Raw genomic sequence first — 23,896 nt, 5'->3', positions numbered from 1 at the left:
AGTCATGAAACTCACATTCAAGAATCATTTTGTTTATACAGAGGAATGAAGAAGAAGCCTCCCCTATTTAGAAGAAAGGGGATTTTTGAAATGAGTCCTTTATTTAGCTTGGCCCTGGTTCACAATACAAGCACTTGAACATCCTTACACACACACATTCATGCCATTCTTCCAAAACCACACTATTCTGCCATCTCAGAGATGATTGAAGTGAAGAATTTGAGTGGGCACACTGAAACGATACATATGCTCTTTCTCTTCCTTTCACATGAATACCAGTCTATGTCTCACGAAAACTTTGAATGTGTCAACATTATCTCTTCTGCTTCATAGATACAATCTATTAATTCATACCTGGCTTGACATTAAAAAAAATATATATCTATACAAAATAAACCTAAATGTGTGTGGGAGAAGTATGAAAAATTTATGAAAGAGCAAGGATGAGTGTCACACAAGTCACAGAAGTTAGAAGTTATATTACGGTCTCAACTGCGTCTCACAGAAACAATATTTTTCACATTAAGATAATGATATTTACCATATCTTACACTTTAACCCTCACAGAGTCCTGCTTATTAGATTGAAAGCAAAGCAGCATTTGGCAGATTTATGAACCTTTCAAACAGCTAAGAACACTTCAGATATCCTCATAAGTAGGTTTTCTATATGTTTTACTTTATATTTATGAAGACATTTTCCAAATTTGACCTTCAGAAGTGTAGACTGGTAGCCTACAAAAAGAAAAGCAAACAGATACTGTTTGAATTCACTCTGTGTTAAACAGACCTATATTTTAAACTAAAAATGAGAGATAAAATTAAATAATAATATTATATCAACGATTATTTAAAAGATAACTATTAAGCGAGTGTTGTCTTAAAAAAAAGTTTATTTACTAACTTATTTCCTTAAAACAATGTTTAAATAAATACGTTTAAGATGCAAATGGCACAGTCCTTTCGACAGGTGCCCTCCTCTTTTCGTTCTCAGAATGGTACAGTCCGTTTAAAGAGCCGATCGGAGTCTCTGGTGGTGAGTTGAACTCTCTCCACGAGAGTGCGCGCGGAAAGTCTAGCACGCTGTTTTATTCTCTCTTTAAAGTCTCTGCGTCTCACTGTCTATCTTTCTTTCTGAGAGCCCCATCCGAACATTAGACAGTATGGGACTCTAAATATATTTTCTCACCTTGTGGACTTTGGGGGATTTCTGCCTTTATAAAATACAGGACATAGACAGAATGGGATTTTAGTGAGCTTATGATGCAGCAGGCAAAATGACTCTCTCCGTGGGTTCAGTGGATTCTCCCCGCAGGCGAAGATCAGGAGAATGATGGACGAAAATAAGCAGCTTGCAGAGCGGATCGATGGCGCGATACAGTGCGCGAAGCAGGAGGTGGCGAACCTGCGCGCGGAGCTGACAGCCACCGGCCACACACTGGCGGAACTCGGCGAGCTGGAAGAACCGGGCGAACCGCGGGAACATCAGCAGCAACAACAGAACCATCACGGTAAGGAACCGCACCTGGGAGTCTGTGACCGCTCATATATCACTTACCTGTGTGCCCTTCGAGTGAATGGCAGAACTCTCACTCTTCCTTCGATTCATTCAGTGGGTTAGGGTTTCTTCTGACAGCTGGTGTGTTTCAGGGCAATATGTTTTTGTGTGAAAGTGTCAGAATGCTTATGTTTCTATTTAATTAAGAGAAAGAGTGTTTATATTCATCAGCATTTTTTAGATCAGCATCAGAAATCAACTTCTTGTTATTGTAAGACATACTGTAGGCTATTTCCCCCAGTGTAATTGGTTTTCAGTGACCGTTTTACCTTTTGATGGCAGTCAAGTCTAGCATCAATTAATTCTGTTCATTGAAATGGTAGTGTCAAAACAAATGGGTAGATATTATAAAATGTTACAATACATGACCAATACCAGAAAAATTAATTGCAGTGCAAATCTGGCCCCAATTTTTGGACATTCTGTTTTTTCTCAGTTTGGCTGGTATTTTAGGTCTGCTCCTTGCTTGAACAAGACTGTCTGTCTCCAGTAGATAAACTGTTTTACAGAGAACCCAAGTAATGTAATCGAGCATAGCTCGTGTTTCAGGAAATGGTCCTCCATTTCATTTTCCATTAATGCTGTCAGACTAAGTGTAGCACACTACAGAAGAGACAGTATGGCTCTCCTGCTGTTCTGTGTGCTGTTGTAGCCGCCGCCATTGATTGATTGGTCAGTCTTGTGATTGTCTCTAAGCTGCGTGGTGTAGTTTAGGATGGCTTTGGTTTAAGTCTCTAGGGTGTTCAGAGTGAATCTCTGTTTCTGATCCACCTGTGCTCACTGGGTGGAGTGGAGACTCTTGTTTGGGTTATAACATTTAACATATGCATTTTATCCAAAGCAACCTACTGAATGCCAAAGCCACCCTGGGGTTGTATGCTTTGCTTAAGGTCACAATGATGATCAGGATTGTGATTTCCATAATTACTCAACAATCTCATATAATTGCTGATGAACTAGATGTTTCCCTGAAGTGACAGCGAAGCTTTGCTTCACTGTAAAAACACATTGCCATCAATTTGAACTTCTGTTCTTAGATAATCATAGAAGGTTGTGTTTTTGATCAACACAAATCCAATCCAAAAAATGTGATTTTCACAAAAAAATTCTACAGTAAAATCCTGTTAATTGAGTGTTAGTTAGTTACTGTAAAACTGTAAATGGACCGACATCAGATGCAATTTTATTGTAAAATACTTTCAAATTCATGGTTTCGTAAGTAAAAACTATAAATTAATGTATAATCTAGGATGTGATAAAATGGACATTCCAAGTAGTCCCTGCATGACACATCACATATGATTATATATTTTTTTAAATAGTAGTAAAATATAAGTTGTAAAATATACAGGCCCCAGTATGCCTTATTGTAATACCAGAAACATTTGTGTGGTATTTTTAACTTTGAATGTCTGGCAAACACAGCTCCTGTGTTTTTGCTTAAATTTAACAGGATCATTTTTACAGTGTGCACTTATCATAGGGCTACTTGATTGGTCAGTTGTGGTGTTCATTTTGTACATTGATTACTAAACTGTATATATGACCCATGTATATGCCAAGAAGCTGTATCATAACTCTTTATTTATTTGGTAAGCAGTTGTATAACAAGTGGAATTATGTAAATTCAGCAGTGATATTGCAAAACAAGCCCCTTCAGGATATACATTACAGGATGTTCGTTTTGTGACGATGCCGGCTAACTGTACATTATGCATTACATACATTACTGCTATATAATTGCATAAAAAAGCATGTGGAAAGAACAGTAATTTTTCTGTTCCTCATCATTTCTCATTAGAAATCCATCTCCTAACTGCCGATGAATCCCAACACTCAGAGAATCACTGTGAGGCTCACTCTGATTTCATTCAGCACTTCATTGAGAGCTCAGCAGATTGCGATCTCGTGTCTAATGTCCCACATCCACTCCAGGAATGGCACTTTTCGGCCTTGAGTTTGGCTTGCCAAGTCACTTGAGGCAATTATATATATTATATATGTTATACATATTATGTTATACGTATTATGTTCATTTATGCATTTGGCAGGCACTTTTATCCAAAGTGATTTAGAATTGCTATATATTTGATCATTACATGTATGCCCTGGGAATCAAACCTATGACCTTGACATTGCTAGCGCCAGTTAAGATTCAGTGTTTCAGTCTGGCCAAGCTGTTTTCAGCTAATCTGGGACTTTGTTGTTGGATTTTGACACTTGTCAGAATGCAGGATGTGCGTTTTGACAAAAAAATTACATATCAAGATGGAAAATCACACGGACACATGCGCCCAGACATAGCCTGTCGGTGTAGATGAGAACAGTGCTTGTTTATCTCTTGGAAGAGAGAGCAGCAGTGCAGATGGTCCTACAAAGAGCCGCTGCTAATGAATGACACACTAAACGCATACAAATAAACACACACACAGCCTTGTCCACTTGTAGTTCATTTCCCAATTATGGCATAGTATCTAAATTAACTATGGGTTTTAATGAAATTCTGAAAACAAAGGGTCTTAAGTGCACTTGCCCATATATTTGACTTGTGTGATGCTGATGTTTCTAAATTGCTTTAATGGCCTGGCGGCATAATTGTTTAGATGTTAACAATGTTGGCTGGTATGAAAAAGGCTGGTTATTTCTGTTTATGGGAATTACACTTGAGAATGAGCTAATTAGTTAGGCTAAATCACTAACAAAGTAACTGCTCTTCTTTAGTAAGTCTTAAGAGACAATACCAAGAGAAGACTGGCTCCATACAGGTGAGCTTGTGTTCATCTTAGATTATGTCATGGGGCTGTTCAAGTTCAAATTCCCTATCTGTCTGTCTCTAGGCAGCAGTGTGGGTTGCTAGGCAATCTCCTCTCATTATGACATCACAAAGGGGAGGACTGATAATGCAGCTAAAAGCTTTTCTCCTTTCTCTCCATATACACTCAGAAACACTCCAGCTGATCAATGCTTTTAGTTCATCCATACTTTATGAGCTATTAAGCGGGTCATTAGCTCTTCAGATTTTGATTATGTTCCATGTGTTTTTCTGCCTGTTATTAGCATTCAAAATAAATCCAGCTGTTTGTATCTCAGCAAGTGTGTTTATAAACGTGTTTTGTATATGTGAGAGCGCGATGTGATGGGAGCCGGCAGAATGCAGTCCTGATCCTGATCTCTCAGACATGTGAACTGCCTAATTTAAATGCAAGGCAATAGATGAAACATCTCGATGTATATCCACATCAAGCCTCTGGATTGAAGTAGGCAAGAGCTCCGCTCACTCAAAAAGACCACTTCCATGCTTGGATCAAAAGGAATCACCATAATTTAAGACGTAAGGCTTTAAATGGCACTAAAGCAGCATTAAAGGTCAGACTAAATCACCACTATCAAGTTATAGACAGTTCCGGACTACGTTTTAATTTAATATTATTAGACATATGAGTAGGATGTGCTCTCAGCTAATCCATGATACCTAATTCGCTCACTTTATTTGATCCTGCTTGATGTCCTGATGGTGCTGACGGAGGTTGCACCTGCTTTGATTCCGGCTCCTTTCTGAAATGATAGTGATTTAAAGTCATGAAGAAAAGGAAGTATCGACAAATCTTTTCGTTCATTTCATGAGTTACATCAGAATATAATGGATTCAAAAATATATACAGATGGCTAAATGATTGGAAAAGTCATAGATATGTCAACACAGAGAAGTCTGTCATTTTCACCTTACGGTACAGTTATGATGATTTGATTAGACATTATACTACGTCAATAAAAACATGATGAACTGATCACAATAAATCTATAGCATGCATTTAGAAAGGAGTGACATTTTATTTCATGCCGACATAGGCCTGTATTCTCTTGAATAATGCAGACTCATTTTTATTTTACTGATAATGGTGCCTTACTCTATTTTCTGATGATCTTGCTGATGTTCACTCCCTCTTACCACACCAGTGATTGTGACTCACTTGTTTTCAAATCGTTGAACAACAAAACACGCAGTCTGAATGTAAGTGTGCTTATGAAAAACATGACTGACTTGCTCTTTCTTTTTTTTTTTTGAAGAGAAGTTTACAGATATCTAATTTTTTCAGATGTTTTAAGAGTTTCTATTCATAAGACTCCTGAAAAAAAAAACACTTTTATATCAAGGTGTCCGCAAGAAACATTGATATATTAATGAAAAATATTTTTTGAATGAAACTTAATCATTATTTTCAGTTATCTTAATTTTCATCATTATCACTAAATAGTTACGCTGCTGTCTATTAAAAAACTTATATGTATATACAGTGCAACAGCTACCTAGAATATTATTGCTTGTTGCTGGTTTAATATGAAGGATTTTACAGGTATCCACACGCTGCATCGTAGAAAGCTTAGAATCTGTTGTTTTTAAAGGGGAGTTTTATGAAAGCTACAGTCTGTCATGAGACCACAAATTGAGGAAATGTTATATTTTGCTGCAGTGTACTCTGCCGTAGGCATCCATTGAGCAATGAGAATCTCAGACATGCAGGTCCAGTAGCAATTTTTTTCTTCTTTACTTTCTCTCTGTACCCTTCTGCTTTTTCTCTCCTTGTCTTTTTCCTTCATTTCCCCTCGACAGGTACCCACCTTTGTGCTGAACTGATGAAATCTGTAATCATAAATCTTTCCCGCTGTGTTGGTGATGTTTGGCTATCACTGTTCAGAAAGTGTTCAGGTCACCTGACATCTGCATGTCCCGCTGCTGCTCTAATGCCCTTGATTGAGGCTGTTTACTCCTCAAGAGCATTACAGTTCGTCTGATCTCTGTATGAGTCACATTGCATGAATCTGTGTGTGTGGCTGTATTCAAACATAATAAATCACAGCAGTCAAAATCTGAAAAGAATGTTTTACCTGCCAAGGGTGAATTAAGAATCTACCAGTCATGAATGTATTTTTTGTGTGTGCCATGAATCTGTATGTGGCATTACATTTATAGAAAATATATTTTTTGGGGGAAAAATATGGGTAGGTCACTTTTAATGTACTTTACCATCTACACTAAGCCCTAAACCTAACCAAAACCTAACCTTTTGTGTTAACAAAAGCAAACATTAGATTAAAATGAATTTGGTGTGCCAGGATGCCGTTTTAGTTTGAGCTCTTTTATTGTGACTCTTTTATCGTGACTTGTGCCCGACATTGCCCGACTTCTAAGCAAGTTCACAGAAAAGTCAGAAAAGCCATAAACATGTGATGCAAACATCAAAATATTAGTTTACATATCATGCACTATTGCACAAGTGTTTTAAGATCTTAACGTTGTGTAAGGAACCACATAAAAATAAGTCTTTATTAATCAATAATCAGCAGATGTGCCTGTAATCATAATTTGTTTAAAAAATAAATAAGTTTTACTTCCACTGGTGTTCATTTTAACTGGAAATTTCAGTTCATTTTATGTATAGGTATGTTTAAAGAGTTTAGCAAAAATATACCAATGAGCCAGTGCTGGTCGAAACTTGTCTTTTGATTTAATCTAGAGAATAGATTCAAGAAAGGCAGACTATCAGTCTAACACTTTGATGCTTATTTGCAGCTCCTAATAAATGCACTGTTCAGCTGGCCTTAAAGTGTTTTTCTTCCCTACTTGCATTAATTGCTTGTCAAATTTTGAATCCCTTATGCAGCACAGCCATAAGCTGACTTATGATCTATCACAGTTACTGTATAACACATTTGGTTGAATCTCTGTAAAAGTGTGTGAGTGTGTGTGTGTGTGTGTGGGAGAGGGTGTAAAGGGCAGTCTGCTCAATCTTTGCACAGCATAGTTTTAAAGTTCTCAATGAACTCACTTCACTCTTATGCTCTCTCTCACACACACACTTCAGAGAGTGTCATATTCCACCTGCTCTTTTCGTATGGAAGATCTAGAGGAGCTGACAGGACAGTTTTGCCTCTCGCTCTCTCTTTCATTTCAGTAGGGCTTCAAAACAGAGGAAAAAAAGTGAGTAGCAGCTTTGTCTGTGTGAAAGAGCAAATTCATTTGTAGTCATTCCCACTGTGACCGTCATTAACCCATGAAGCATGTGAGTTTTACTCTTCGTCATGTAATATAATCAGCCAAATTTGAATGTGCAGCCATATTAAATGTTTATGTGACCTGTGATAGGGTGTCAGTTTCAGCTATGTTGTGAAAGTATGCAGCAGTGTTTGTTTTATGGTATGAGGCGTAGTGCTTTGTGATACAGTTTCGAGCATCTGTGTGTGATTACATGTTGTTTTGAAAATTACATTTGTGCATTATTTTTTAAGATCATCACCGTATGTCAGGAAGTAGATAAATCATAAACATTTTTGTGTTAATGTTTGAGTTGTAAGGATGCAGTTTGTGTTTGTTGGTGTTTGCCAGTGTTCACTATAATGTTAAACACAGATGTCCAGAGCGAGCTTATATCTGTTAATAGTTTGGCATCAGAAAGACCGGATGGGGTTACCAGCCAGAAAGAGAGAGAGAAAGTGTGTGTGTGTGTGTGACTGTGTGTGCATACAGTATGTATTTGCTATTTGCAGCACTCAAAGATGATATGCTTCTTGAATAAACCCTGTTCCCTGCCTGCAACTAGGTTTAAGAGGTTACAGCTAGGTGTCAAACTCTGTCTGGATAGACTGGAATTTTTGGTAATGGATTTTATATGCATTTTGGATCGCAGACATTATACTATGCAGTTACAGACTTTAACCCGACGTCTTACTTGATGTCCTGGACCAAAATCAATTTTCCAATATTTAGGCTGTTAAACCAGATGTGTTTATCATTGCTGTGCCATCTGGACATTATTTTACTGTGATTCATCATGAAACAAACATGCATGCATACTGATCAAGGAGAAGATTGGGCTGGCAGAGTTGTGGCAATAAAGCTGGGAGGTTAAAAAGGCTAAAAGCTTTATTAAAAGTACTGACAGTTTTCACGGTGGTCTCTCTACACTTTAAAATCAGCAGTACATTCAAATTCAGCAAATAGCAGCTTGATGAAGGCCTGAAGAGACGCCTGTGAGAGCAACATTGATCGCTTGTCATTCAGGGAATGTACAAGGCCATCAGCACAGCTTAAGCTGGTCGCTTTAAACAGATCTCTCTGTTATTAACTTGTTTGTATCCCATGAACATCTCATTCAGTTGCTTTATTTTTTGTTGCTCATGGCACTTCCAAGCTTTCTTTTATATTGCATTAATAGTTTCGCAAAGTCTCAAGTCTATTAGTGGTGCACACAAATGTAACCATCATAAAGTCATGATAAGAACTGAATGGAATGGTGTCATGGTTTGATGTTTATTGTAGGTATTCCAATTTATGTTTGGCCTCATTCCCAGGCCAAATTTATTTCATTCAAGTGCCTCTTGATTTTCAGTCTTTGTTCATCTTGGCCAATATATCAGTCGATATTTGCCATTTTTCAAATATTACCATCGGCCGATAAGTTTTCTGCTTGGCCGATGTGTTAGAGACGGGACAAATCTCCATATGGACCAGTATCTGTAAACGTTAAGCCGCAGAAGTTGGTTGAAATATGAATCCTGCATGTTCTGCGCGTCTCTGTGTAAGTGAATGAATGAATGGCAGAGACATGCGGGTTTGTTTACTACATATAGACTGAAGCGCGTGATGCTTGCAATAATTTCAGCATCTGTGGTCTCAATGAGGACATAAATACATAAACAACATCGCCAGAACTGTTCTGAGTCACTTCATAGACATTTTACTGTTTCATTCGAGCAAAACCAGTGTCAATTTAAAGGTACTTCACGGTAAACCGTCAAAATAAAAAAAAATACATAAAGGGATTGTGCTAGAAATATTACTATTATTTAGAAGAATGTATGTGATACTGCTACTACTGTTGAAAAAATTAATACAACTTTATTTTTTAAAGAAATAAATCACACAATATGTCTTAGCAATTCACTGGTATCAGTACTGTGACTACACTAAAAGAATTGTATATATTTTAATTTTTTGTGAACAGTAATGTACATTAGAATGTTTTTTATTAGACATTTGATGTTATTTATTATTAATAGGATTATTTTAATGACATATGTTGGTGTTTTGGGGTTGTGCATATTACCCTGTCCACCATATACCATGTTTTAGGCCAATTACAGTGACCTCTAATTCTTTATATTGGCTTTATATTTCACCACTTGCATTTGGTGGTTATGGCTACATTTTAAGGTAAAAGCACATTTTGGTACTTCATAATACCTGAAATATTGTCATCATATTTATTATGATGAATTTCTGTAAACCTCAGTTGGCTTTCTTTTTTTCTTTTTTTTCCATAAATGTAACAGGACATTTTTTTTTTTAAATACTATTGTCAGTTGCTGTTTTTTTTTTTTAATTGACGTAACCTGGAAAAGTATTTTGCCCCACTAGTGTCTCCTATTTCCAAATTTAGGCCCCTCTGATGAGCTTCTGCCTGAAATGGTTTTGGATGCTGTTACCTTGGCATCAGTTGCTTAGCAACCCCTGGTCACATCCTGAATCAGTTCCAGGCGTTCTGTCAGAGAGACGGAGGAGTTTTGACCCCTGAATGAGATTTCAAACTCCATAACCTCACAGAGCACACAAACCCAATGTTAAATCTGGTTGGTGAACCGATTGTATTTAACCGCTCTCCAATCATCCCAGTTAGTTCCCATGGTGACGGGATGCTTATGATTTACCATGTGAATTCATGTGCTTCAGAGGATGTCCCTTTAAGGATTTACAGGAAAACCGGAAAAAAAAACTGTTCGTATTCTGTATTTAAAGTTCCTTAGCTGCCTTCAAGTTTTGACAAAGACATTTTCATCCTGCTTTTTGTTCTTAGTTAGAAATGTCATTCCTCTGCCTCACACTCTTTTAACTTGTTTTGTCTCTCTGTCTGGAAAAACAAAACATTTCATCTATTCAACATCGATCTGTTAAACTTCACCATGCAGAAGAGCCCCAGAGATGGGGAAAATGCTTCACGCAAATTGCTATGCTGAGAACATAATTTGTACCAAAAACATTGTATAAAATAAAATAAAAAGTAGCATATAATGCTGTAATGCTTTTACAGCTAAAGCGTTTGAGAAAACCTGAAGAGAGAATGATAAAAAAGGAAACCAGACATATTAGCGCTTAGCACTTTAGTGATCTTATGTCACTCACAATCACAAAATCAATACTTTTCAAGTATGTGTGTGTGTGTGTGTAAGTGTTATAAGTTGCTGACAACTAAAGAATCTTATCACGCTCATCTGAAGGATGTTGATCTTTGACACTGTGGCATCTGCCGAACAAATTCTCAGTCAGTGCTGAAATTAAAATTGAGTGATGGATGATCATCAGAGGACATGAGTGAAAACATCTTCAGAGACAGAGAGAGAGAGAGACATTTCCCCTGCAGAATAAAACCTGATTTAGTTTTTTAAGATCATGCTCACTTTAATTTGGTAAAGGAGCTTTCTAAGCATTGAAACCTATCCTGAAGCATCCAGTGGATGAGCCTCTATTCTGTCATTGGTTTGTGTGTTAAATGCTTGTAAATGGTGTGATATTTCAGCCAGATTAGAGGTGAGACACACTGAGGACATTCAAGCTGAACTCTAGACACTTATTTAACTAAAATGTGAATTTTCAACCGTATGTAGTGATCGTGATGAAACCAGAAGAGTGAATCCTACTCCAGTGTTAATTTTGACATGAAATTTTAATTTAGTTTTAGTCTTAGTCTTTTGACTATAATTCTTTTTAGTTTTAGTCAAGTTTTAGTCATCTGATTTGTTTTAATTTTAGACTTATTTTAGTCGACTAAAATAAGACTAAAATCAATAACAGATTTACTAGACAATTTTTTACAGCTGGTATAGGAAACAAACTTAACCAAAATATATAAAACACAAATTCAACTTTATTTCAACACAACTGTGTCTTTATTTCGATTCAAAAGCTTTTATGCAGCAACAAACACGGTCATGATAATGTAAACAATAACTAGCTGCCAATTGACCATCAATAAAAGAAAAATAACGTTAGGTCCAGGACCTTAAAGCTTACAGCTGAGCTGAACAATAAGTGCATACATTTAAAGTAAATATTTAATTAGTTGGGTGGATAAAAAAAAGTAACAAGATTTTATAAGGTATTCATTTGTCTAGCAATATTGTATGTTTTAAATACTACAATATTGCTAGATTAGTATGTATAATGATAGGATGTGAACATTCACGTTTCACATGACTAATATATAAATATTTGTGATATTGTCAACAAAGTAGAACATTATAAAATATACTAAACATTAGTATTAATCAAATGTATGTATCATAATATTACGTATTAGTATTGTGCTCTCATCTAACTTGAAGAAGGGGCTATTTTACAGTACTTTTCAGTTCGTAATATTTAATGCTACAACATCTACGCACTGCAGTCTTCCAATTTTGCTTAGCTCAATAAACAAAAGAACATCGTTGTGAAATTACATTTGAGAAAATGTCCAGGTGGCTCGTCTGTAAATGTCTTTTCAAATTGGTTGTGTTCTTGCCACGAATGAGCGCTCTGCGTGCTTTACACTTTGTTTTGTTTTGTTCATCGTCAAACGTGAAGTGAGCTGTGGACATTTTGTCGCTCTTATAACATCACCTCTTCGAATGCCGTCTTCCCGGGAGCTCATTTAAAAACTGAAAAAATTCGCTTCACGTCTCAATAAGTCAGGCTCGGATTGGTTCTCTTCTCTCATGCAGTCTCGCCTGTTCTGCTTTGCCGGTTCTTTTGTTCATTCCTCGCATCTCTCCCGTCTGCTGATTTGATTTTCGTCACAGTCTATTTTCGCCTCGTCCTTTATTCGTTGACGATAATGTCAATCAATTTAGTCATAGTTTTAGTCTCCATCAGTGCCTTCTTTTTTAGTTTTCGTTTCGTTTTCGTCCGCAAAAATATATTCGTGACGAAAATAATGACGAAAATATTTAGTCAACGAAATTAACACTGTCCTACTCAATCACACATTGTTTATAAATCTAATGCAATTCATCTCTGTGTTTCTCTTTCAGATGCACCAGTGCAAAGACCGAAAGCTTTGACAGAGCTGGGTCAAAAAGGTGACACTGTTGTTCAGGAGACGTCATTAGATAAAGGTAAGAATAGTTTGCACACTGTAAAGCATGTAAGGAAATCCAGATAAACACAAATTCTCTCGCGCCACTAAAATGCACCACTGACTAGTGGAATGAAAATGAATGTGTGTGTCAGATTGAAACGCAGAGTGATCTATGAAGCTTCGCCTCAGAGAAAGTGGAGAATTTTCCAGAGCCAGAAGATGAACGAACACACACACACTAGTCTTTAACATCAGGCTGCACATTTTACAGAATATAGGTTTTTGCTAAATCATAAGCTTGGATCTGATTGTTTGGCTTGGTCTGGGAATTCACGTTTTCACATGAAAGACAAAACAAGGCTTTCCGCCCCTGACCACCAGTTATTTTATGAGGTTTGCATCAAGCAGTAATGTAGTAACAGTGATATTTAAAGGCCAAATTCAGTATATACCTCATTGAGGATGCATACTTTGTACAGGCAAACAGATGAACCCAGAATATTAATGCAACGTGCAACATTTCACACTGAATATTTTCCCAAAGAAAACCATTATAAAGAAAACACTTAGCCCACCATTTAGCACATTGCATTCATATTCCGGGCCTGTGTAAAGTATGCATCATCAATAAGGTGTGCACTGAATTTGATCTTGTAATATGAATGATTTAAAGGCACTTTAATGTTTTCGCATTAAATGTTTTAGAATGTCTGAAATATTGTGGCGATGTGTATTGTCATGTGACTGAAAACTATGAATTGGGATACACATTTTAGTCACACTATATTTTAAGGTCCAAGTCTCGTTAATGATTTACTATTAACTGACTTTTGCCTTAAAAAACTCCTAATTTCTGCTTTGTAATGTAGTTGTTAAGTTTAGGTATTGGGTAGGATCAGGGATGTAGAATATGGTCATGCAGAATATGTGCTTTATAAGTACTAATAAATTGTCAGTATGCTAGTAATATGCATGCTAATAAGCAACTATAGTGAGAATTGGTCCCTATACTGAAGCGTTATCAACATTTTAACAATACTGTTCAAAGGTTTGGGGGTGGTAAGATTGTATAAATGTTTTTCAAGTTCTGAAAATTTATGCTAAATTTATCTATACAACTTTTATGGGAACTGCTGTGCATTTGAACGAGCTGTCAGTTTGTTTTCTTGGGAGCTTGTTTGTTTGTTTTTGGAGGGGTTGGGGGGACTTTTTTGCCTTTATTTTTACATGACAGTGGAAAGTACATGACATGACCCAGACTGAACCTGATTTCCTGTGAGTCGACAAGCCTTATACATGCTGAGCGGGTGCACAACTGAGTGCAGCATGGCTCTGATGCCTTTTGATTGTGTTTTATCAGCTTTACAGCACATAAAATCTACTAAAAAGTTGGCAACTTTATGCATCAGTCAGACAATTTTACCTATTTAAATGGTTCTTGGTCAAAATAAGATGCAATGTTGACCTGGCATTATGCTAGTGGTCCAGTCTGGCATGCAAGACCACACATGTTCACCCTCAGCCCTTCATCATGTTTGCAGTAAGTTATCTTTTCCTATTATATCATACAGGGAGAAGAAAGGAGAAAGAGATGGAGTGGTAGAGAGACAACAGGTTGACTCTTAAAGGTTCATTTAATTCAGATTCTCTGATCACTGACTTTTATGAATAAAAGGTTATAAATGATGAATCTGTTGATTCATCATCTCCACAGAGGGATTGACTATGGCTGCAGTTCTTAAACAAAGCTCTTTTCTTTTATCACTCATTTATTCTCTTCATTTTTTCATTTGGTTCATGTCATCAACTTATGTTGGGTCTTGTTCATTTGTTTATTATACTTCATAGTGTAAAGGTTGCTGTTTCTTTGACTCTAAGACTAGAGTAATGAGCTGTCAGAAGATGATGCCAGTCTGCATTTGTTTGTCTTTGGCTATGGTGTGCTTGGCACAGCAGCTAGACACACTTTACACTGCTTTGTGCAAGTGGGATTGTAATATTTGTACTGTATGTGTGTGTTGACAGGTGTAATGCGTGTGTGTTGACTAACCATCCTGAGGGATCTGTAAAATTTAGGCCAGTGCTGAAATCAGATTTTGTGTGAGTATAAGTTTTGGTTTGTGAATACCGGAGTGAATGTGAGTCTGCGTGTACATGTAATTCAGTGAGCTCTAGCATTTGGAGTATTTCATGCCCATAATGCTGTTTTGGACTGGGTCCCTTGCACACTTTTTAGACACAGCCATTTGTGCATGATGATTGATATATATATATATAAATAAATGAAAATAGCTGGCAAAGGTGACCTTTTTTGTCACCATAACTCAGACTACTACAAATCTGCCTGCATTTTTTTGATAAGAGACATTTATAAATTGGCATATGAGTTCAGTAAGATTTTTTAAGAAATGTGTTATTTTATTCAACAAGAATGCATTAAATTGATCAAAATGAAAGTAAAGACATTTGTGATGTTCTAGAAGATTTCTGTTCCAAATAAATGCGGTTCTTTGGTATTTTTATCTATCAAAGATTCCTGGAAAAATTATCACATTTTCCACAAAAACGTTAATTAAATTAATATACTGTTACTGTTTAAATATTACTAAATAAACAGTTTTCATCATTGATAATAAGACATGTTGTCTTGTAATAATATATCACAATATTACAGTTTTTACTCTATAGGTGATCAGATACAGTAAATGTAGCCATGGTGAGCATAGGAGACTTCTTAAAAAAAAAAATGACTAAAACAATAAAGGAATAAATATATACATTTTTACAGACCCCTAACTGTTAAATGTCAGTGTGTGCAGCAAAAGTAACCATACCATTATTAGGCTTATGATGTTCACATAATATCATAAACTATTTAAAATAAATTAAATATTATTACGGAGGTGTTTGTAACACTTGACAAAATTATATGAACCCACTGTATCTCCATTAAATGTATTTTTTTTATTTTTTATAGTTTTGATAATTTAATATTACTCAATAGTTATAATTTATCAATTATATTAGTTGCTTTAGCTGTTTGGAATATATGGGTTTACATTATGATTAACTGATGTGTGATAAATCCTTCTTAATATAATATAAAGGTTCCATTAAAGATTCAGACTTAAAAATTGGATCTTTAAAATGGAGATGACTAGTTTATATTTTATCATAATAATAATAAAATCTTAAATATTTATTTTATATATCATTTTAATATTATTTTTAATTTAAAACAGCAAAAGAGAAATATTGTCACACTTTAAGGTTCAGTTTATCAACATTAGTTAATTTACACTAGTTAACATGCATACTTACAATAAAAGTACTTCTAAAGCATTTATTAATCTTATCCACCTTGTTTTTCAACGCAGAAGTGAGCTATTTTCTTTGAATGTGCGAGACTTTCGGTTCATTACCCACTGTAGGAAAATAACAAGAAGAATAACAAAAACTGTAAAGGTAAAACTGTTTGCACTACAAACTGTGTTCATAATTAAGATAATACACTAAATTAATATGGTAAGACACACCAGTTTGCAATATCAAGCACCAAAACAAGCTGTTTTGTACAGCTAAAAATAGCTGGAAGCGGATGACACCGGAAGCCAGACACATTAAAATTATAAATGTTTTTTTCTCTTAGGTGGATATATTATTAAAATCAAATGTTAGCTAATAATATGCTATAAAATAAATATAATAATAAAACAAACAATGCTAAATGTGTTTCTCATTGTAATTTACACATTAACTGACTTTAACTAATAAGATGTTATTGTAAAGTAATAGCAAATGTAGATCAAAGTCAGTTTTTATTACCAATTACTCACAAAGTGAAATTCTTGCAGATGAACTGCTTGACAGCATGTGCTGTGTTAGTGTCATATTTCAATTTAGTATGTTACAATAAATTGGAAGACACACACACAAACTGAGATACTGGGATCAAACCTGATTGAGAAAAACAACTGAATGAAGATGGATGCCAATACTAGGGGTTTTATGAGAACAGTGTGTTAGCTTTTGATTGTTAACTTCAGAGAGAGAGAGAGAGAGAGAGAGCGAGAGAGAGTGTGTGTGTGTGTGTGTGTGTGTTTGTATGGATGTATTTGAAAAGATTCATTACCTGCTTAAAAATTCTGCACCTTGACCCTAGATCCTTCCCTCCTTTCCTTTAGCCCGGTTTGTGTGTGTGTTTCAGTTGTGTGTGTGTTGAACAGTGGTGTCAGTTGTAGCTCCTGTTAAAATCTGTAAACCAGTGGGAGTCGCTCCTGTCAGGTGAAGAGGGAGTTTGAGCTTTTGAATTTGGCTTGCTCTTGGATTCAGTACAGGAGATGATAGCTGAGGTTCTTTTAGGTCTGGAGCATTTGACTTGTTGTAGACGACAGTGAGGGATGAGAGGTGAATGTGGCTGAGTAAATGAGTGATAGTGAGCATTTCCCCTCAGGCTAGAGAGAAACGGAGAGCAGCAAAAGTTTCTTTGTAGCTGCAAGACTGGTTTCACTAGGAGAGGGTTCATGTGTGTGATCAGATGATGTATTTGCTGATAGTGGTTTTCAAATTCGTTGTTGTGAATGCAATGAGGCATCAGAATAACCTGTTGCATCATCAAGAGTGTTTATTTTCAAACACACACACACACACACACAAGTTGTGTTAACAGATGGACATGAACTTTAGGCTAGGTTAAAGTAAATATTTGCATACAATATATTTTAGATGCTGTTGCAGAAGACTTCCTAGAAGAATTTATAAAGGTTAAATGGTGTGCACATAATAATAATAATAATAATAATAATAATAATAATAATAATATTATTATTATTATTATTATTATTATTAATATTATTATTATTATTATTATTATTATTATTATTAATAATAATAACAACAATAATAGTTTTTATTTAAAATGTATATTTAAAATATTATAGTATTATATTTAATATTTTATAATAATATTTATATTACACAGTAACATAATAATGTCCAATTTGTTTTCTCATTTTATGCTTTGTACCAAAACTCCCTCTTTGTGTGATGTGGAAACGTCATGCACATAGGACTAACTAAATGAACATTTTAATTTCTTAATCAATAGTAGGAAGTTAACTTGAAAATGTCTTATATCCTTATTAAATAATTTTTGTCAGTTACTCCACAGGACTGGATTGAGGACAAAGTGTTAAATGTTTTTTTTTTCTTGTCTGTCCAGTTAAATGATTAAAATATATTCGAGAAATGGCTTTTTTACATGTCATCAGCATTCTGTTTATTGTAAAATCCATTTGTGAAAGCCAGCAAAACATGGAGTGATGCAATGTCGTAGAGCTGTTTGCATCAAAATTCCCCACCTTCAGAAGATGGTTAACACTGAGCATGGTGCACGGTGGTTGTGGGACTTTGGGAGTTGTATTTATCACACAGGACAGGCCTGTCATCACTTCATCCCAGTCTACTTAAACTGAAGCACAAGCTTTCCAGGACAGAAACCCACACACAGACACACACACACATCACAAGCCAGCAGTCTCTTCATTATCAAGTCCAAACTTCATGTGTACGAAGCAGATGTTTATCTGATAAAAGGGAACTTTTACTGCAGACGATCAATGTTATTTTTTGAAATGCAGATTATGATGCTGTGAGATATTCTGCTGTATGTCAGTGATCAGTCCTTCTCTAGTCTTCTCCCTAAGGCTGGCAGACTTCTTTTGTGGTTGACTACACTAATAGAATTAAACTCTTCAGAAAGTGGCTATCAGATGCCCTTTTTCTGTAATGTCACCAAAGGCCAAAACACTCAGGACTCTTTAAATTAAATGAAAATCATTGCACGAGAAGCCCTTAGATGCCTCTCTCTATGTTTTACGCTCTTGTCACAAAATGTATTCATGTCATTGCCTTGGTTAACAAATCATTAAACCAAGTGGCATTTATTTTAAAGAACTTAAGTGGAACTGGAAGGAAAAATGGCTTAGTGAGTTTAAACTAGTTCTGAATAAAGGTCAAGTGTCTTAATTGGTTTGATTTTTTGTTTTTTGTTTTCTAATGCAATGAACATGGTTTAAATGGCATTTTTGGGCCACTTCATACAAGATGAGCATGCATGATCAGGACAGCCTTGATATCCTCTTTTCGAAGGGACAAAATAGCAAGCACAAAGAGTCCAGGTGAATTAATATTGAACAATACTAATTTCCTGTATGCACAAGAAGCTTCAGGCTAACTGTAGCCCTTCTCTGAACCCAGCTAATCTAGAGCCGCATCTGCATTCTAGAGGCTCATTGTTGGATTAGTTGATGCAGAGGTCTTACAGCTCTAATCCGTATAATACAGCCTGCCAGATCTGTAGTGCTGTCTCGTATTTGTTGACTGAAAGTAAACGAAAGCAGATTCTAGAGCTGCATTAGATGCCTGTGTCAAGCCTTCAGCCCGCTCTGACAAGGAGGAACACCAGGTGTTCAGGATTCCTCATCGGTTTCAAATCCCACATTCAAAGCTAACTATGATGTGAATGTTTAGATTGTTTTGCTTTTAGACTCATGTGACCATCGCCTTGCTGAGAGAATAGAGAATGAATCAGACTTTAAATGAAGAGCACACGTGACTGAACTGAACTCTTCAGAATTTGGCAGCAACTCAAACAAACCTAAACGCACCACATAAATGGCTATGAGCCAGAGAGACACAGGTCAAATCTCGTTATGAATGACACACACACACACACACACACCTCACTGCTGCTGTTTTTTGCTGTATGATTTTATTCATGCACTACTGTACATTTCTCTTTGTGCAAATCCAGAAGTGCTATTTAAAAAGTTAAAGCATAAAGATCATAATAAGTGCAGTTCATGTTTGTGTGATTCTTGCACATGTGCATTATGCATATATATACAGTATGTATATGTAATTTTTAGCTTTGTTGATTCTGTGTGATTTTGTCATCACTAGCCTTTTAAACAATTTATTTGACATTCCATCTCACCCTTTACCTACGCTTTTAGTTTCTATAGCTTCGCAGAAATGACAGGAATGCTCTCATGCTTGTGTCCCAACACTTAAGATGATCTACCTGCTTTGCAAGTAGGTGGTATATTTGCATATTGTTCATGGCGTTGAATTGATGGAATACTTTGAAGGATTTTCTTTTCATACTTCAAATTATAAACAATAGTTCTGGTCCTGGCTGCTGATTGGCATTCCAGTAAAACACTTTAGGCATATTGTGTGTTATAATCGTGTGTGTGTGTGTGGTGCTGCTTGAGTTTGTTAACCCTTTAGAATTGTCTATTAATATGACCCAAAGCATGATTAGATTTTAACACATCTGCGATAATGAACGCGATATTGCGTCATTTGTCAGCGATCTACGGCTCTGTCTATTAAATGCCACTCCAATTATAAGCAGGTGATGGCGATTTTAGCTGTGATCACGGAAGCAGCTTTACTGATTAGATGCGCATGATCATATCGTTAGATATATCGCCCAGCCCTACTAAAAAGCAAGATGTATAATAGTCTGCGAGGTTGCAAAGTAATCCGGTAACTTCTACAGTGTAAGTTACTAAAACCCTTTCTTGTGTTGACTAATGTTAATGTTCAAGAGAACACTGAACAACTATTCTGCGCATGGCAGAGTTGCGAGGAGAAAGTCTCTACTCTCAAAAAAAAAAAAAAAAAAAAAAAACATTGCTGATTCTCTACAGTTTGCTAAAGATCATGTGGAAAAGACTGAGGAACATTGTAGAAAGGTTTAATGGATGGATGAGACCAAAACCTAATTTCAATATTTTGGGTTAAATGAGAAGCGTTATGTTTGGAGAAAAGAACACACTGCATTCTGGCGTGAGAAGCTTATCTCATCTGTGAAACATGGTGGTGATGGTATCATGGTTTGTGCTTGTTTTGCTACATCTGGGCCAGGGCGGCTTGCCATCATTGACGTAGCAATAAATTCTGAATTATACCAGCACATTTTAAAGGGAAATGTCATAGGACATCTGACCGAGAACTGAATCTCAAGAGATAGTGGGTCATGATACAGCAAGACAATGACCCCAATCACACAAGTCATTCTTCCAAAGGATGGTTAAAGAAGAACAAACATAATGTTTTGGAATAGCCAGACTGGTCAAAGTCCAGACCTTAATCCAATTAAAATGTTGTGGAAGGACCTGAATCAAGCAGTTCATTGGAGAAAACCCAACAACATCACAGAGCGGAAGTGGTTCTGTACTGAGGAATGGGCTAACATTCCTACCAGTCGTTGTGCAGGACTTACAAGAAACAGTTACATAGAGTTATTGCTGCAAGAGGGGTTCACACCAGATACTGAAAGCAAAGATTCACATACTTTTGCTTCTCACAGATATGTAACACTGGATAATTTTTCTCAATTAATAAAAGACATTTGTTTTATTGGGTTCTCTTTGTCTACTTTCAGGACTTGAGAGAAATTTTTATGTTTTGGGTCATATTTATGCAGATCTATAGAAAATTATGAAGGGTTCACAAAATTTCAAGCAGCACTGTGTGTGTGTGTGTGTGTGTGTGTGTGCGCACACACACACACACACACACACACACACACAGTGCTGCTTGAAAACATTAAGTGTCTTTACTGTCAAATTTGATCAATTTAATGCATACTTGCTGTTTCTTTATGTATGTATTAATTTAGCTGTTGCATTTAAAATCCACTTGGTTCAATTCCACTTCTGATAACAATAATAGTAAATAATTTAATAATAAGAAACATTCAACTATTGCAAAACAAATCGGAAAACCATCACAGTGATGCGTTATATTGTTCAGTTATTCTCTCTTTGTCCCTTTCTGTGTAGTGCTGCTGCACGAGGAGGTGGTGCGTCTGCAAGAGGAGGTGTCAGTGCTGAAGCAGGTCAGGGAGATGTTGAATCGCGAGCTGGAGGAGACAGGAGGAGGCTGCTCTGTGGAGCTGCTGTCTGTCTCACAGATCCGTGTGCAGCTAACACAGAAAGAGCAGGAGCTTGACAGAGCAAAGGAAGCATTACTAGGTAGGAATGAATGCCATGAGCATAACCTTTCACCCCCAGCTCTCAGCCAGCGCAAGACCTGGCATTTTGAAATGAACAACAGACAAACAAGCCCAAACCCCTTTCTAAGTGAAAAAAAATACTGTGTTCATAAACTGTTCAAAATTAATCAAACCAGTCCTTAATTCATTTATTTAAGTAATGCATTTATTTTTTGGTACATTTTAGTTTAATTTACAACAATTGAGTTATATTATATACCTACATTGGGTATAGAAAAGATTCACCCCCCTTTAAAACAATCACATTTTGTTGTTTTGCAGCCTGAAATGAAGACGGACAGTTTTGCTTCATTTACTAGTTATAGTGCAACTTATAACATCCAAGTGAAATTGTTTCTTTATATGAGTCTCAGGCAAGTGATTTGATCCAATATCATGACCGCTCTTCAGGAGCAGAAGGTGTTTTGACTGTACCATTTTAAATCTGCAGAAACTGAAATTCCTCGAAGCCATTTGGACCTCATCTCTCCTCCTCTTTTATTTTGTCCTGCAGCTCATTTTTCAGCTCTGGAGCTGTGAAATGCAGAAGTAATAAGAACAGCACTGACCACAAAACTAGCATAATGTTCTCCATTTTTAGGTACCGAGGGATTTTGCTGTCCTTGGTTTGTCTTAGTTTTGAAATCTACTTTCTCCGGTGACCTTCAAAGCCCAGTGTGAGAGAGTAATGCTGTAGATGTTCTTGTGTTACACCTGTTAGATCAGCTAGAGTTAAACTGTTAAACTGAACGACAGTTGCACCTAAACAGCTTTGCATTGTGGGTGCTGTCTTCTGTGCTCATTTTAGCAGTAACTTTACCCCAGTGCTGACTGTGTGTGTGTGTGTGTGTGTGTGTGTGTGTGTGTGTGTGTGTGTGTGTGTGTGGTGTGTGGTGTGTGGTGTGTGTGTGTGTGTGTGTATACAATATATGTGTGGCAAAACCTGCTCATATCACCTGCTGCGTTGTCGGGAATGGCCTACTGAAATCTCTAATGAAAATTGTCAATTTGAAACAACCATCATGCATTTCTGCTATAGAAATCCATTTCAGCAAAAGATGGAAGGATAAAGAAAACTCAAATAACTAATAATGTGATTTGTGTGTGAGCTAATGGAAAAGGGACATCCAATATTTAATTAAACACAGTTTGGGAGGAAATTGAAAACCCTTGATCTTCCAGGATTTACTGATCTGAATGTTCACTGCTATACACAATCTCTCTCCACCTCCTACCAGGTGTTCCTGTGTGTGTGTGTGTGTGTGTGTGTGTGTGTGTACATTAATGTGAGTAAAAGGCTTTTTGTGTGTGTCTTTTGGCTCCTGTATAATGAGTCTTTAAGTGGTGGGTGAATGGACTCAATGTCCTTGGAAAACACGAGCTGCAATTTGCAAGTCAGAGCAGAGGCTACAAACAACCTAAAACAGTCAATTACTGCCTCTGTTATCACATAGTATTAACCACAGCCAGCTGGAGGAGGAAAAAGAGGGGGGGGGGGTGAAAATGGACATCTTGGACATCAAGAGAATAATAGTAATGTGTAAATGGGAATGGTTTCATGCAAATTAAACCATATTTATGTATTTAAATTGACGGAGACCACAATCCGGATGGCAAATGCAGAGCATTTTTGAGGCGTAATATAAACTTCACAGACAGGTGAATTCATAGCAGTCTTTAATCAATATACATGCAATATTTTATCAAAAGAAGTCTCTCCATTATAATGGGAAGATGAGTTAATCTTTTTCTTGTTCTTCTCCGATATCGTTCATGTTTTCTGTCTGCCTCTCTGTAAGATCTTTATGAATATGATTTTAATTCATAATGTTTAAAGCAGAGCAGAAGATTGTCGATTGTCAAGGTTGTAAAGCACTTCTGATTTGTCAGGACAAGACAGCAGGGGAGCACAGAACAGCATTTTAGACTATAAAACACAATGCAAAGTTCAAATGAGTATTTTCATTTTATGTAGAGACAATAATTATTGCTTATTTTATTATCTCCTTTTTTATTTTGGTTTGTTTTCTTTAATTATTGGTGCTTGCTAAGTATCAACTAAGGATTGCTGTTGCTTTTACTCCGGGTTAGGACTTGTTACAAACTCTAACTCTTATGTATTCAACTTTGGAATTAGTGCTACAGACATAAATGATACCTA

The 23,896-nt window shown here is 36.3% G+C and overlaps 1 protein-coding gene across 4 annotated transcripts in view; it reads left to right on the top strand.

The window, feature by feature from the left end:
• Positions 1 to 1,020: 1,020 nt before the first annotated feature.
• The window catches only part of LOC113093911 (kazrin-A-like), a 31,878-nt gene continuing 9,002 nt past the window's right edge, over positions 1,021 to 23,896 (top strand). The window contains exons 1-4 of one of the 4 annotated variants that reach the window (XM_026259492.1): positions 1,482 to 1,510; positions 12,622 to 12,705; positions 14,694 to 14,768; positions 21,524 to 21,715. In XM_026259492.1, the coding sequence (XP_026115277.1) occupies positions 21,589 to 21,715 (127 nt within the window). In that variant the 5' untranslated portion in view covers positions 1,482 to 1,510; positions 12,622 to 12,705; positions 14,694 to 14,768; positions 21,524 to 21,588. Of the gene's footprint in view, positions 1,511 to 7,437; positions 7,538 to 12,621; positions 12,706 to 14,693; positions 14,769 to 21,523; positions 21,716 to 23,896 lie in introns of those variants that run through there. The other 3 variants (XM_026259491.1, XM_026259488.1, XM_026259490.1) reach the window with 3 other exon arrangements.

The sequence above is a fragment of the Carassius auratus genome, unplaced genomic scaffold (assembly GCF_003368295.1).
Source record: "Carassius auratus strain Wakin unplaced genomic scaffold, ASM336829v1 scaf_tig00215205, whole genome shotgun sequence".
Taxonomy (NCBI): domain Eukaryota; kingdom Metazoa; phylum Chordata; class Actinopteri; order Cypriniformes; family Cyprinidae; genus Carassius; species Carassius auratus.
The sequence above is the reverse complement of the archived record's forward strand: the minus strand, read 5'-3'. Positions and strand labels throughout refer to the sequence as shown.